At 46.5% G+C, this 13497-nt stretch overlaps 1 protein-coding gene across 1 annotated transcript in view; it reads left to right on the forward strand.

The window, feature by feature from the left end:
- The window catches only part of LOC306758811 (SH3 and multiple ankyrin repeat domains protein 2-like), a gene marked incomplete at both ends in the record, with an annotated part of 185400 nt that overhangs the window by 145196 nt on the left and 26707 nt on the right, over positions 1-13497 (forward strand). Inside the window, 3 exons of the mRNA XM_079244214.1 lie at positions 7873-8008; positions 9983-10063; positions 12473-12496. Coding sequence (XP_079100340.1) covers positions 7873-8008; positions 9983-10063; positions 12473-12496 — 241 coding nt within the window. The remainder of the gene's footprint in view (positions 1-7872; positions 8009-9982; positions 10064-12472; positions 12497-13497) is intronic.

Consider the following 13497-nt stretch of genomic DNA (forward strand, 5'->3'; position numbering starts at 1 on the left):
AAATATCCTGACACTTTATCACCGGTTTAATTACTGCTGAACTCACAAAGCTAACTAGCCAGTCACATGGCAGATACGCACCGGTTCAAACCCAGATCTGCAGAACATCGTCCAGCCTGGAAGCAGATTGTCTCCAGCAGCAAAAGAACACACCGGGTTCCCGTCAGCTGAGAACAGGAAACCGAGGCTACAGTACACACTAGCTGCATTTTCATTACTTTTTTCCACAAAATAAAAGTGATATTTATAAGTTTCTAAATAAAAAAAAAACAAAAAACAATTGCAACTTGCAGGCGTTTCCACTGAGCAGTGTTTTGTGCATTATCCTCAAAGTTGCAGCGAATGCGAAGTAGCCATGTAGCGTTATGTTGGGATTTCTGCTTGCTGTGGAGAATTTCTACGGCTTTTTGAAGCTTTTCTCCCCCATTTTCTTTTCAAAAATTCTGAAATTCCCTGTTGTTTGTTTCACACTGCGCCATCTTTACCGGATTTGAACTGATCACATGACCCTCCACGTCACGTCTGGGGACACGTAAATGTGAAAAAAATGTTTCCATTACACTTTGCAACATGTTTCTGTATAGAAACGTCTGAAAAACCTCCTCATGAGAACGTAAAAACTTTTTTTTTAAATGTAGGTGTATCTATTGGCATTTTTTATTGCGATATTTAGCTTTTGCGCGGTTCCACGTGTGATGGAAACGTAGCTACAGACTCACCAGAACTGGACAATAGAAGATGGAACAAACGAAAAACGGGGGGAATATCACCATCCATTTTCCTGGCGCTCATCCGGGGTCGGGCGAAGCCGAGACTTCCCTCTACCTGGCCACTTTTTCCAGCTAATCCAGGGAGTAGCTGCGGCATTCCCAGGCCACCCAGGAGATGTAAACCTTCCTGCCTGTCCAGCAAGGCGAAAAAAAACAATCCATTGTCGGAGAATCATCTAATTTAAATAGTCCTGAGCGTTGATGGCAGCTGGAAGGATAGCGGGACTTGTTGGTAGCAGTTGGAAGTATGGCGGCATGTGGGGTCCTGTGTGACGCTGTGGTCGTCCTGGTACCTGCCTGTATGTATAGGTCTGTGACTAGACGATGTTGCTGGTCTGTCAGTAGGGGCGTCATGATTAAGTGGTAGTCAGACTGTTGTGAGTCCAGGTGGACTCAGCTGCTGCCGTGTAGCGCTACAGGCAGTGTGTTTGTTTATTTGTTTGTTTGTTTTGATCCCTCCCCCTCCTTACAAAAGTCCCTTTGTATGAAGACGAGAACATGTTTTCGTCACACAGTGTCGTCTCGGGCGTGATGCATGTAGCTCTGAGTTGTGTTTCTAACTCGTTCTGATGAGTGGAAGAGCTGAGCTAGCTGCGGGAACAGCTGAGTCTGTAGTTTGCTAATAAAAGTAGACCTGGACTCTGCGGATTGGGCTGATTTCGGTAGATCACTCCACCAGCGGGTGCTTTGGTTTGCGCCGCGTTGTGGTCATTCGTCCCGCCGTCGTTGACATTGAAGCCAACATGACGGGTCCTAGCGTCTCGGGTTCATGCGGACGCCCGTCCACGTGTTCTGCAGCTTGTTCTTCTTGAGGAGCGAGTGCCAATCAGACGCCTCCGCGATGAAGATGAGGGTTCTGAAACTTTGGCACAGTCCAGCGGTTGTGCTGAGGATGAGGAGGAGCAATGGCCTGAAAATGGCTCCCTGCTCTGACAGGCCGGATTATCTAGGCAGGTCAGATTATAATTGATTTATGGGATTAGCGGCTGTCGACGGGTTAGGCAGGAATCTTCTCGTCTGACCAGATTGAACTGAGTGATTAGATTCAGCTAAATGCTCCTGGTGATGCTTAATGTTCTGCAGCTCTTTTAATGGTTGTGATAATGGTGATGGTTCCTGAAAAGGCCCTTCTGCTTGATCTGGCAGAACAAGCGTCTTTCTGAGAGTTTTCTCTTCCTGTGTGTGTGTGTGTGTGTGTGTGTGTGTGTGTGTGTGTGTGTGTGTGTGTGTGTGTTGGTGCGTTATTGATTAAACAGTTTGTTTTCAGCCATAAAGCTGCTGCTTCGCTGGCGTTGTTCTCCTTGTGGTTGATGGACTGTACGACTGTTTACGGCCTTCAGGCGCCGCTCGCTCGCTTACTCACTCAATCTGTCAGTAAATCTCTCACACGTGTAATCCATATGTGTGTCAGTGTTTAATGGCCACATTCACACCGGACTCATCGACTGTGGAAACACATCAATACCGCTAATCGTCTGCATGAAACTGATAACAGAGTCATTGATTAGCCTCCCAGAGGAGCAGTAGGAGCAGTTAGTTACAGATGCACTGTAGAGCTCTGCTAGCTTAGCTCTCCTCCTGTTTAACTGCTCCTTTACATTTCAGTCTTAAAGCAAAGACTTTATTATTATTATTATTATTATTATTATTATTATAGTCAATCTTGTCTTAATACTACTACTGCTACTGCTACTGCTACTACTACTGCTACTACTACTACTACTACTAATAATAATAATAATAATAATAACAATAATAATAATAAAAATAAACTAAAAAATAAATAAATAAACAAACTCCAGTCCTCGAGGGCCGATATCCGGCATGTTTTTGTTGTTTCCTTCTACCAACACAGATGATTCAAATCAATGGATTCACCAGCTTGTTGTAGGACTGGGCGATATGGCAATATATATCATCTGTACGATAGAAAATGTCTGTTGTTTCATACAAAGCTCTATCGTTTATGCCATGATAAGGTGCTTTACTGCAGTATTTATGTCAATACATAAACAAACATGTAGGAAGACGGTAGCAGACGTGTTTCAGAGGATAATTCACTAAAAGATGACCACCCAACCCAAACTGATGAGCTTTTTCATAAAAGAGGGAAATTTCTGTGGCATGGATGCGGTTTGGATATAAAAAGACCGACATGGAACCGACAACAGACTAGCTCACAGTCCCAACAACGGACTCCAACACAACTAACTCATTTTATCACCTGCAGGAATCAGGATAAAGAACACAGAATATTGGTCACACCATGTCACACCAGAACCACCAGTCACACCAGGTTGGTGGTTTTTAGATCTGGGTCCATCATTACACCCAGATTCCTGTCCTGGTTGGTGGTTTTTAGATCTGGGTCCATCATTACACCCAGATTCCTGTCCTGGTTGGTGGTTTTTAGATCTGGGTCCATCATTACACCCAGATTCCTGTCCTGGTTGGTGGTTTTTAGATCTGGGTCCATCATTACACCCAGATTCCTGTCCTGGTTGGTGGTTTTTAGATCTGGGTCCATCATTACACCCAGATTCCTGGCCTGGTTGGTGGTTTTTTTAGATCTGGGTCCATCATTACACCGAGATTCCTGGCCTGGTTGGTGCGTGGTCCAGCTGTGTGGATAGTCAGTGCAAAACATCGGTCGCTTGGAGAAATTGTGATTTAAATCTGTATTATCTGCGTAGCCCTGGTGACTGATGTTGTTGTTCTTTATGACCTGTATCAGTGGGAGCATGGTCCCGGGATGGAACCTTGGGGAACTCCACATGTAATCCTTATCTGTCTCTTAGCAACATAGTGGTGATGGGGATCGTTTTTATGATAAGAAATGCGAAAAATAATGGTGTTATTGTGTGGATTTACCACAGTGTCTCTGAATAAATGCTACACTTTGTGGATGGAAAAGAAATGCCTTAAAAACCTCTGTAATGAGCTGAAGGGTGAACTATCCAGGACAATTTACCCACAGAGTTCTGGACTTCTGTTCCTAAAGAAAAAGTTTATAATATAAGTGATAGAGCTCAGGAGATGTAAAAGAGTTGTAAAGGTTTGATGACTTCTCTTTTCACCGGAAATATGTTTCTGTGAAATGCAATCCCCTAAAGTAGAACATTTTTACTATCTTTTGTCTTTCTGACTGAATGTGTTTACTGTAGATAAAAGAGACTGAAAACATTTAAAGTAAAGTTGTTCAGAAATGATCAGGATTAAAACCCAGATTCTCTTCCATACCTTGTAAAGTGTTCAGTGAAAATCTTTTTATTTACAAAAGAAAACATTAAAACAGCTAGATGGATGTTAAAGATGCTCTCAGCTTTCTGTCGACATGCCTGGTTTCTTCATAACGCCGCTCCAGAATCAGAAGAAACCAAATAGGCTTTGGCAGAAGAAGATTCATGAGTGTGTGTGTTTTCACGTGAGAGTAAGTCTGTGTGTGTCCATCCTTCTAGCAGCGTTGCATAATCCAGAAAAAGACAGAGCAGATTATATAAGGCTGCATCTATAGGAGAACTTTGTGTGTTGGTGGGAGCAGGAGGTCATCCTGAAACAGCTGGCGGTGTGTTTCCATCTATCTGCCGTCTTTACGCCGCAGTTTGTCAGATTAAAATCCCAAACCCAGAAACCTGAATGGGGTCTCCTGTCCACCTCGCCACCGTGTCGCCGGCGGCAGCTCTGCCATCGTTTCATCGGACCCCTCTTTGTCTGGAGGCAGAGAGGCGGGGAGGAGGCGGGAGGACGGTCCAGCAGGGCTCAGATTCAGTTAGCCGAGCAGTAATGAGATCAAAAAGCGTCCGCGCAGGCAAAAGAGTGTGTTTGGATGCGTGTTGATTAGCAAAGCCTTGACTCTGGTGGGGAGCGGGGGGAGGGGGGTGTTCAGCTTTTCAGATGCTGCCTACATTCAGATCAGAACTGCTGGTGTTTCTGACCTCTGCAAGGAAAAGCACACCGCAGCCCCCCAGGAAAGATAGTTCCAAGTCTGCTGTGATTGTCTTAACGGGGGGCGGCGGCCTGGTTCTCCATCTGAAGGCTGCGGTGAGGGAGATTAGCAGAAGCTCCAGCGTCGTCTCATTTGCATTTCTATGTCCAAGTTAAATGGAAGTTTTAGCTCTCTGCTGGAAGTTATCTCTCAGCTGATAAAGTTTTCTGCACCGAACTGAGAAAAGTCTTAATCTCATAAGACTGAACTGTTGGTCCTAACCTCCTACCTCCAGAGAGACCCGCAGGAAGCCAGCTTCCTTTATTAAGAGGAGTGTGAAAAGGGTGTGTATGCGGTGACAAGACTCAGTGGTGAGACGCAGTGAGGAGGCTATGATGGGCAGCTCGCCGCGTCACGCCGCGTCTCGCCGCGTCACGCCGCGTCTCGCCGCATCACGCCGCATCTCGCCGCATCTCGCCACGTCTCGCCACGTCTCGCCACGTCTCGCCACGTCTCGCCGCATCACGCCGCATCTCGCCACGTCTCGCCACGTCTCGCCGCGTCTCGCCGCATCTCGCCACGTCTCGCCGCATCTCGCCGCATCTCGCCGCATCTCGCCACGTCTCGCCACGTCTCGCCACGTCTCGCCACGTCTCGCCACGTCTCGCCGCATCTCGCCGCATCTCGCCGCATCTCGCCGCATCTCGCCACATCTCGCCACGTCTCGCCACGTCTCGCCACGTCTCGCCACGTCTCGCCACGTCTCGCCGCATCTCGCCGCATCTCGCCACGTCTCGCCGCATCTCGCCGCATCTCGCCACGTCTCGCCACGTCTCGCCACGTCTCGCCACGTCTCGCCGCATCACGCCGCATCTCGCCACGTCTCGCCACGTCTCGCCGCGTCTCGCCGCATCTCGCCACGTCTCGCCGCATCTCGCCGCATCTCGCCGCATCTCGCCACGTCTCGCCACGTCTCGCCACGTCTCGCCACGTCTCGCCACGTCTCGCCGCATCACGCCGCATCTCGCCGCATCTCGCCACATCTCGCCACATCTCGCCACGTCTCGCCGCATCTCGCCGCATCTCGCCACGTCTCGCCGCATCTCGCCGCATCTCGCCGCGTCTCGCCACGTCTCGCCGCGTCTCGCCGCGTCTCGCCGCGTCTCGCCACTCCACTGAGAATCAGAAGAAGGTTCGCTATGACCATCCATCTTCGCTCTGAGCTTCAAGCGTCACACCTCACATCCATTTTCACGCTGACACAAGAACAAAACTTCATCGCGTGCTTCAGAGTGAAACGGGGAATTGTTAAAGTCCGGTTCCGGTTGTGGAGCTCTACTTTACCTGCTCCAACGCGCCTGCATCGGATGAAGGTCTCGTCTCCAGGCAGAGCTGAACGACACGTTTGTGAGGAAATGCAGACATTTCATTCAGGTGTGTTGGAGACTTGGGCTCCACCAGATCTCCGGCACCCCATGGCTTACACGTCACACGTTTCCCAGGATCGGTAGTTTGAGACTCTGTGGTGGAAATGTGAGCCGTCAGCTGATCTGCAGAAGTTTCCCGTGTGTTTATATCCCGTCCAGGAGGTTTCCAGTCCACATAAATCTAATGTTTATTCAGAGACTCTGTATGGTAAATCCATATGAGGGGTGTTTATTAATACAGAGGGTCCTGCAGTTGTTTGATGTTTCCCTGCTGCAACATACTTGACGAAGGCCATGTTGACATAACATTTCTACACCAAACTTTCTCCTTGGTGTGTCTGAACATGAACATTTACACAGCGGTGAAACTGTCTCCATGCAGGAACAGAAGCGCACACCGGATGGCCCGACACATGCGCCACATCTTCCTCCTAAGACCCGAAAACACGACAAAGGCCGACCGCTGCTATCCGAATGTTACCTCTGCAGCTTCCTTCGACCAGAATCCGGTTTTATAAACTAAAAAGCAGCAGAAGCACAAACATGACGCAGACGTCCGCCTCTTTTGGGATTTTTGTGAGTTCCCAGTGGCAAAAACGCCACTTGTGGTCTAATGTCTGAAAGTCGAGGAAGACTTGCTAGCGCCAACCCTAAAGATTCGTGCTAAATGCACGCACCATTAGCAGGTAGCTGCTGTTCCAGTTGCACCTACTGGGAACCAGTGGACGCCTCCAAAACAGCTACTTGTGAACATCTGAAAAATCACAAAGCCATTGTTGACATGTGCACCATGCGAACTTCAGCCAGTTTAGGTGTTTATGATCAATAAACCACAAATATTGACCTGATTTTTTAAAACAACATAATTATTAATTAAAACAACTTATTGCTGTTTGTGCAAGAAATTTAAGACAAAATATATAATAAAGATTTTTAAGAAAGATAACAATGGACTAAAAATGGACTTTAAATCTGGAATCTTGTGGTCCCTGAACGTCACGGGTTCACAGTCTGGAAAAACAAGATCACGACATAACTTCTGCTAACGAAGCCGGGACGTTGGCAGAAGTGTTCATGTGATATTTGTACTAAATATTACAAACAAATCAGCAAAAGCCGTCTGAAAATCAAACATTCCTTCCACCGTTTTCCTGGTTTTGGATCTTTTTCTTATTATTTTATCCTTTCTGCTTCTCGTAAGCTGCGTTTTCATTAAAGTTTTCCTCAAAATTAAATAAATCACTTCTAAAATTTCGACAAAGTTCCGTTGCGATTCGCAGGTTTTTCCATTGAATGCCGGTTAGCTGTTTTTTTGGGTAAAATGTCGTCCTGCGAGACGTACGATGAGAAGGCAGACATACGAAACATTTAGCATCGTGGAACAGATGTTTCCGTTGGCGCTGTATCGTCACATGGTCACATGACCCCTACATCAGTAGTTACGTGTTTTCATTCTACTTTCGCGATGTTCTTCTATATGGACACGGCTGGAAAACCAGGTCACGAGACTTTAGAACTTTTAGTGACATCTGAGAGGTTTTTCTAAACGCGTCTTCATTTACAGGTTTTATTGAGATCTTTAGGCTTTGCACATTTTTCGGCTGATGGAAACGCAGGTTGTGACTTTTCTTTGTGTCCTGGCAGGTTGTCTGCGTCACTGACTGTCAGAAACCTGATGTTTGCTGCTTCTCCTGTGAGTTCCAAACGTCCTGCTGAAAGGTTTGGTGTCTGCTCTGTTCCATGTGTGCAGGTGAACCAGGAGAACGTGGTGAAGGTGGGCCACAGACAGGTGGTCAACATGATCCGCCAGGGAGGCAATCGGCTCCTGATCAAGGTGGTGACGGTGAGCCGGAATCTGGACCCCGACGACACGGCACGGAAAAAAGGTACAAAAACTACAGGTGGAAGTTTTTAAAGTTTTTTCAGAGATGTGAACAAAGTTCAGACAGAGGATAAAGTACTTGAGATATGCAGCAGCAGAGGTGTGCACCTGATGTGATGTAAAAACAAGTGAAAATCTTCCTTCTGGGTGCAGCTTCCAACTTCCTGCTCTGTGCCGAACCCCCGTCCTCTGGCTGATGATGTGTTACGTAAGAAAATCCCTGATTTCCACCTTCAGGATGTTTCTACACAAACATCAGCCTTCTGTCACAGTTACAGCCTGACTTTGAACTTGTTTTAAATTCTCTGCGTCCAGTTTTCAGGACTGACCCCCTCAGAGTCAGGGTCACATCTAGGCCTCTTTAGGACCATATGTAGGCCTCTTTAGGACCATATGTAGACCTCTTTAGGGTCATATTTAGGTTTCTTTAGGGTCATATTTAGGCCTCTTTAGGACCATATGTAGGCCTCTTTAGGACCATATTTAGGTCTCTTTAGGACCATATGTAGGCCTCTTTAGGACCATATGTAGGCCTCTTTAGGACCATATGTAGGCCTCTTTAGGACCATATGTAGGACCTCTTTCGGACCATATCTAGGCCTCTTTAGGACCATATCTAGGCCTCTTTAGGACCATATTGAGGTCTCTTTAGGGCCATATTGAGGTCTCTTTAGGGTCATATTTAGGTTTCTTTAGGACCATATGTAGGCCTCTTTAGGACCATATTAAGGTCTCTTTAAGGTCACATCTAGGTCTCTTTAGGACCATATTTAGGCCTCTTTAGGACCATATGTAGGCCTCTTTAGGACCATATTAAGGTCTCTTTAGGGTCATATTTAGGTTTCTTTAGGACCATATTTAGGCCTCTTTAGGACCATATGTAGGCCTCTTTAGGGCCATATTAAGGTCTCTTTAAGGTCACATCTAGGTCTCTTTAGGACCATATCTAGGCCTCTTTAGGACCATATGTAGGACCTCTTTCGGACCATATCTAGGCCTCTTTAGGACCATATCTAGGCCTCCTTAGGACCATATTGAGGTCTCTTTAGGACCATATTGAGGTCTCTTTAGGGTCATATTTAGGCCTCTTTAGGACCATATTTAGGCCTCTTTAGGACCATATGTAGGCCTCTTTAGGGCCATATTAAGGTCTCTTTAAGGTCACATCTAGGTCTCTTTAGGACCATATCTAGGCCTCTTTAGGACCATATGTAGGACCTCTTTCGGACCATATCTAGGCCTCTTTAGGACCATATCTAGGCCTCCTTAGGACCATATTGAGGTCTCTTTAGGACCATATTGAGGTCTCTTTAGGGTCATATTTAGGTCTCTTTAGGGCCATATCTAGGCCTCTTTAGGGCCATATTTAGGCCTGTTTAGGGTCATATTTAGGTTTCTTTAGGGCCATATTTAGGCCTGTTTAGGGCCATATTTAGGCCTCTTTAGGACCATATGTAGGCCTCTTTAGGACCATATTTAGGTTTCTTTAGGGCCATATTTAGGCCTCTTTATGGTCATATTTAGGTTTCTTTAGGTTCATATCTAGGCCTCTTTAGGGTCATATTTGGGCTCGTTTAGGGCCATATTTAGGCCTCTTTAGGGTCATATTTAGGTTTCTTTAGGGTCATATCTGGGCCAAACATTTTCACTATTTATCTACATATTCTCACACAGAATATGCAGAGTAAACAACAACTTTAGAAGAACAAGCATTGTGCATTCGTACACACACCTGTTGAATGACAGCAGTCTTACCCCATACAGATCTTCCTTTCTGAACTTCTACCAAAGCTTCATCTAGAAAACAAACAGATGACATCACGGCACAAACACATGCAAACGGTGCAGATGACGGCTCAGAGGATCCTGGGAACTCTGAAAAGACAGAAGCATGTTTGTTTTTGGTCTGGTTCTGTGTTTCTCAGCAGTTTTTTTCTCTTAGTTTCAGTCTGAAAAAGTTGCTTCTGGTCTCCTGCAGCTCCTCCACCCCCAAAGCGAGCCCCCACCACGGCGCTGTCCATGCGCTCCAAGTCCATGACGTCTGAGCTGGAGGAACTCGGTAAGAGCATGTCTGTTTGCTTGTCATGTAAAGCTGCAGAGTTTTTCTCTAACAGCACATCTTTGTGTGTTTGTGTTGACTCTCTCAGTGGATAAAGGTAAGCCGCTAACGCTGCGAAGCCTTTTGCCTGACTGCTACCTGCACTGGCTGGCAGCCGATGAATGAGGCTTTTGCTCTTCGTTTCGCTTTAGTTTGACTTTAATGAGAAGAGAGAAGTGCTTCTGCTCATCTCCAACCCTCCTTTACCATCATGCATGACGGAGCCCTGCCTCCAGATCCTGCAACCCATGAGCCGCTGCTGTTCCTGCTGCAAGGAGCTAACTGCCACGCAGATATTTACCGTCTCCATCGCTTTTGTTTAGATGTTGTTTTCTATATGTGTGTGTGTGTCGAGCAGCTCCTGTGCTCTGCTTTGGAAACGCTGCGTCATCCTAACACCTTCTGACAGATCACATAGTCAGCGATTCTCAGACGAGATCAGAGGAAGACACACGAGGGACGAGGAGGAAGCGGGGCTGAAAGGAGGAGGAATATGACATCCGGATTCTTTTTGTTGGTGTTTAGAGGTTCAGAGCTTGATGATGGTCCTCCATCGTGGATCCAACGGAGCCGTGAAGGTCCGCTCTGCTGGTTTACTGACAGCAGCAGGAAGAAGCCGGAGAGCTGCTGGGCCTTTAACCTTACACTCACCTGCAGCTTCTTCAGGTCCGCCTCCGGGGACCAGCTCGGACGCGTTTTCACCTCCAGAACTGCTGAAACTCTTGGAAACGTTCCTCAGAGATTTGGCTCCATGTTGACATGAAGTCTCAGAGTTTCTGCGGCGGCGCCGGCGTTTGAACGTCCCAGCAGCAGCAGTGTGAAGCGTTGCTCCTGACGGCAGGATGGATCCGTGTTGTCATGACGTTTCCAGCAGATCCTGATCCCACCATGTGGACGTGGAGCTGAGATGGAGACCATCTGCTTTGTGGATCAGAGACCATGTTCTGCAGACAGAAGAACCAACCTGGTCCTTCAGGTAAAAGGAATCGTTGTTGGGTACCTTCAGAGTTACCGTTGGAGCTGGACTTCCTCCAACCAGTCTGTCCAGCCTCCTCTGACCTCCGACCTCTGACATCAGCAGCTGGGTGTGCTGTCCTCTCCAGACCTTCTGTGGAAACCCTGCAGCTGGTTGTGGCTGAAGATCCCAGTAAACACTCAGACCAACGACCTTAGATCTTCCTCATTGGGACGCTCCGTGGAACTGTGGCGAGCCTCGTCACCATGGTTACATGCTGCCGTGTGATTGGCTGATTAGATGTTTGTGTGAATAAGATCTGGACGCTCGCACCACATCCCACCCAGCTCCGTTTCTCTGAAGCAGCTTCTTCTCACCAGATATTTACTCTCACATCCGTTTGGAATCAGCTCTCCGATCATTCGTTTCTCTGTTGCTGAAGAATAAAAGTGTAAAATAATCGCTGCAGATTTTCCTCCTGGAAGCCGGTTTCTCACCTTTTCATTGGTCGGTGCAGAGTGTTAAAACGTGATGCGCTTCAGGATCAGCGTGAGACCTCAGGCCGCGCCGAGGAGGAATAAAACCAGCCTGGATTCACAGTTAATCCCTCCTGAGCTCCACCTTTAGCAACATTTATATGCAAATCACTTCATCCTTCACCAGATCAATGCTGGAATCAGTTCTTCTATCATTTTACTTCCCAAAAGTAAAATAAAAGTACTGAGGCCGTTATGTCCTTGGTAGTGGTAAGGAAAGGTGTTTCTCTGTTACGGCTTTCAGAGAAGCTTTTCCTTCGCTGGTCGTCAGGAATCCTCCTTCTTCTTCTTCTTCTTCCTCTTCAGCCGAAGCTCTTCTTCGGATGTTTCTGCCTTTTGGTTCCGCTCTCTGTCCGGATCATCCCCCGCTGCTTCCAGACTTTAGGAGGTCTGGCTCCTGGTTGTGAACAAGCATACGACAGCTGGTCATGAATGGAGACAAACTGAAATGATAGCACTCTGATTGTTTCTGTCAGGACGGCGGTGAAGGTGAGGTCCCAGACGCCGAGATGATGGAGAGGGATGCAGCTTTAAGGCTGATTGTAATTTAAACAGAGCAACTACAGGGGGACTAACACAACAAAGTGATCCAGCACCTGGGAACTGAAAACCAGGAGAATAAACACAGACAACACAATGAGACACAGGTGTGATGACTTAGCTGAAGACCAGGTGATCTAATGAACAGAAAAAAGGTGAAACAGGAAACGAGAGAAGTGAACTAAACAGGGAAACTACAAAATAAAACAGGAAACCAGAAACAAACCAAACCCTGACAGTTTCTGTGTGAATCTGAAACGTGAGTTTGATATTCCTGCTAGGACTGAGTCTGCTTTTGTGCTCTGTGGACTCAGAAATCTTTTTCTGTCACCTCTTAAGCCACTCTAAGGAAAAAGAAAGGTGGTAAGTGATTCATGTGTGTCTCCCCCCCCCCCCCCCACCTCACTGTGATGAAGCTGCTGCTTTTAGTCCCTGACTATGTTTTAGTGAGGATGTGGATTTGTCTGGCTGCTTCAGACAAAGCCGTGACGCTGCACGCATGCATGACGCTGCATGATTCCCAACACGCCTCTGGACGTCTCTGGCGTGTCCGTGTCCTCGCTGCATGCGTTCATGTCGTGGTGATGTCACACAGAAAACGGCAGCGTATCGTTTCTCCATCCCCGTGTCAGAATCTGCTGAGTGATGCTAAAGCAGCAGTTCAGCTTCCTGCAGACTCAGAGTCAGAACTGCTTTTTCATTTAACAGATCCACTTTTCTCCGTTTTGATTCATTCTGGCTTATATTCATGTGAACACACAGCGGTCGCTCTGCAGAAGCCAAAACCTGCAAGAAGACTGAAAATAATGCGTGATTACCTCAAATATTCCACCTTTAATTCCTCACTCTTTACATCCTCACTTTTCACATTTAAAAGATTTTTAGTTAGAAGTTATTGATAATTATAAAATGTCCTTATTTAACACTAAAACTTGCTGTAAATACTACAATGGACCGGCGAGCTGTCCAGGGTTTACCTTGCTGGATAGGCTCCAGCTTCCCGTGACCCTTCATCAGATTAAGCAGTTAGGATGATGAAGGATGACTTTCAGTAAATAATCCTGTAAATGATCATTTCTTTATCTAAATCTGCATGTAAACAGAAAGATGTTTATTCTCAATTATTTCCTAAAATCTTTAGTTTGCAGCATCTTTGTTAGTTTATTTATTATCAGACTCGTTACACATGAAGAGTAAACAACATATCAGTTCCAGCCGCTCCCCTTCCAGGATGAAGTTTAAACACCTTTTAACGTCAGCGTTTATCTATAAAATGTCCCTAAAACCACAGAAGATCAATTAATTTTATTTAATTTATGCAGTAAAACAAATCGAAGCCTTTTCTTTTCAGTAATTAATTCTCT

The sequence above is a fragment of the Telmatherina bonti genome (assembly GCF_933228915.1).
Source record: "Telmatherina bonti genome assembly, chromosome: 1".
NCBI classification, from domain to species: Eukaryota; Metazoa; Chordata; class Actinopteri; order Atheriniformes; family Telmatherinidae; genus Telmatherina; species Telmatherina bonti.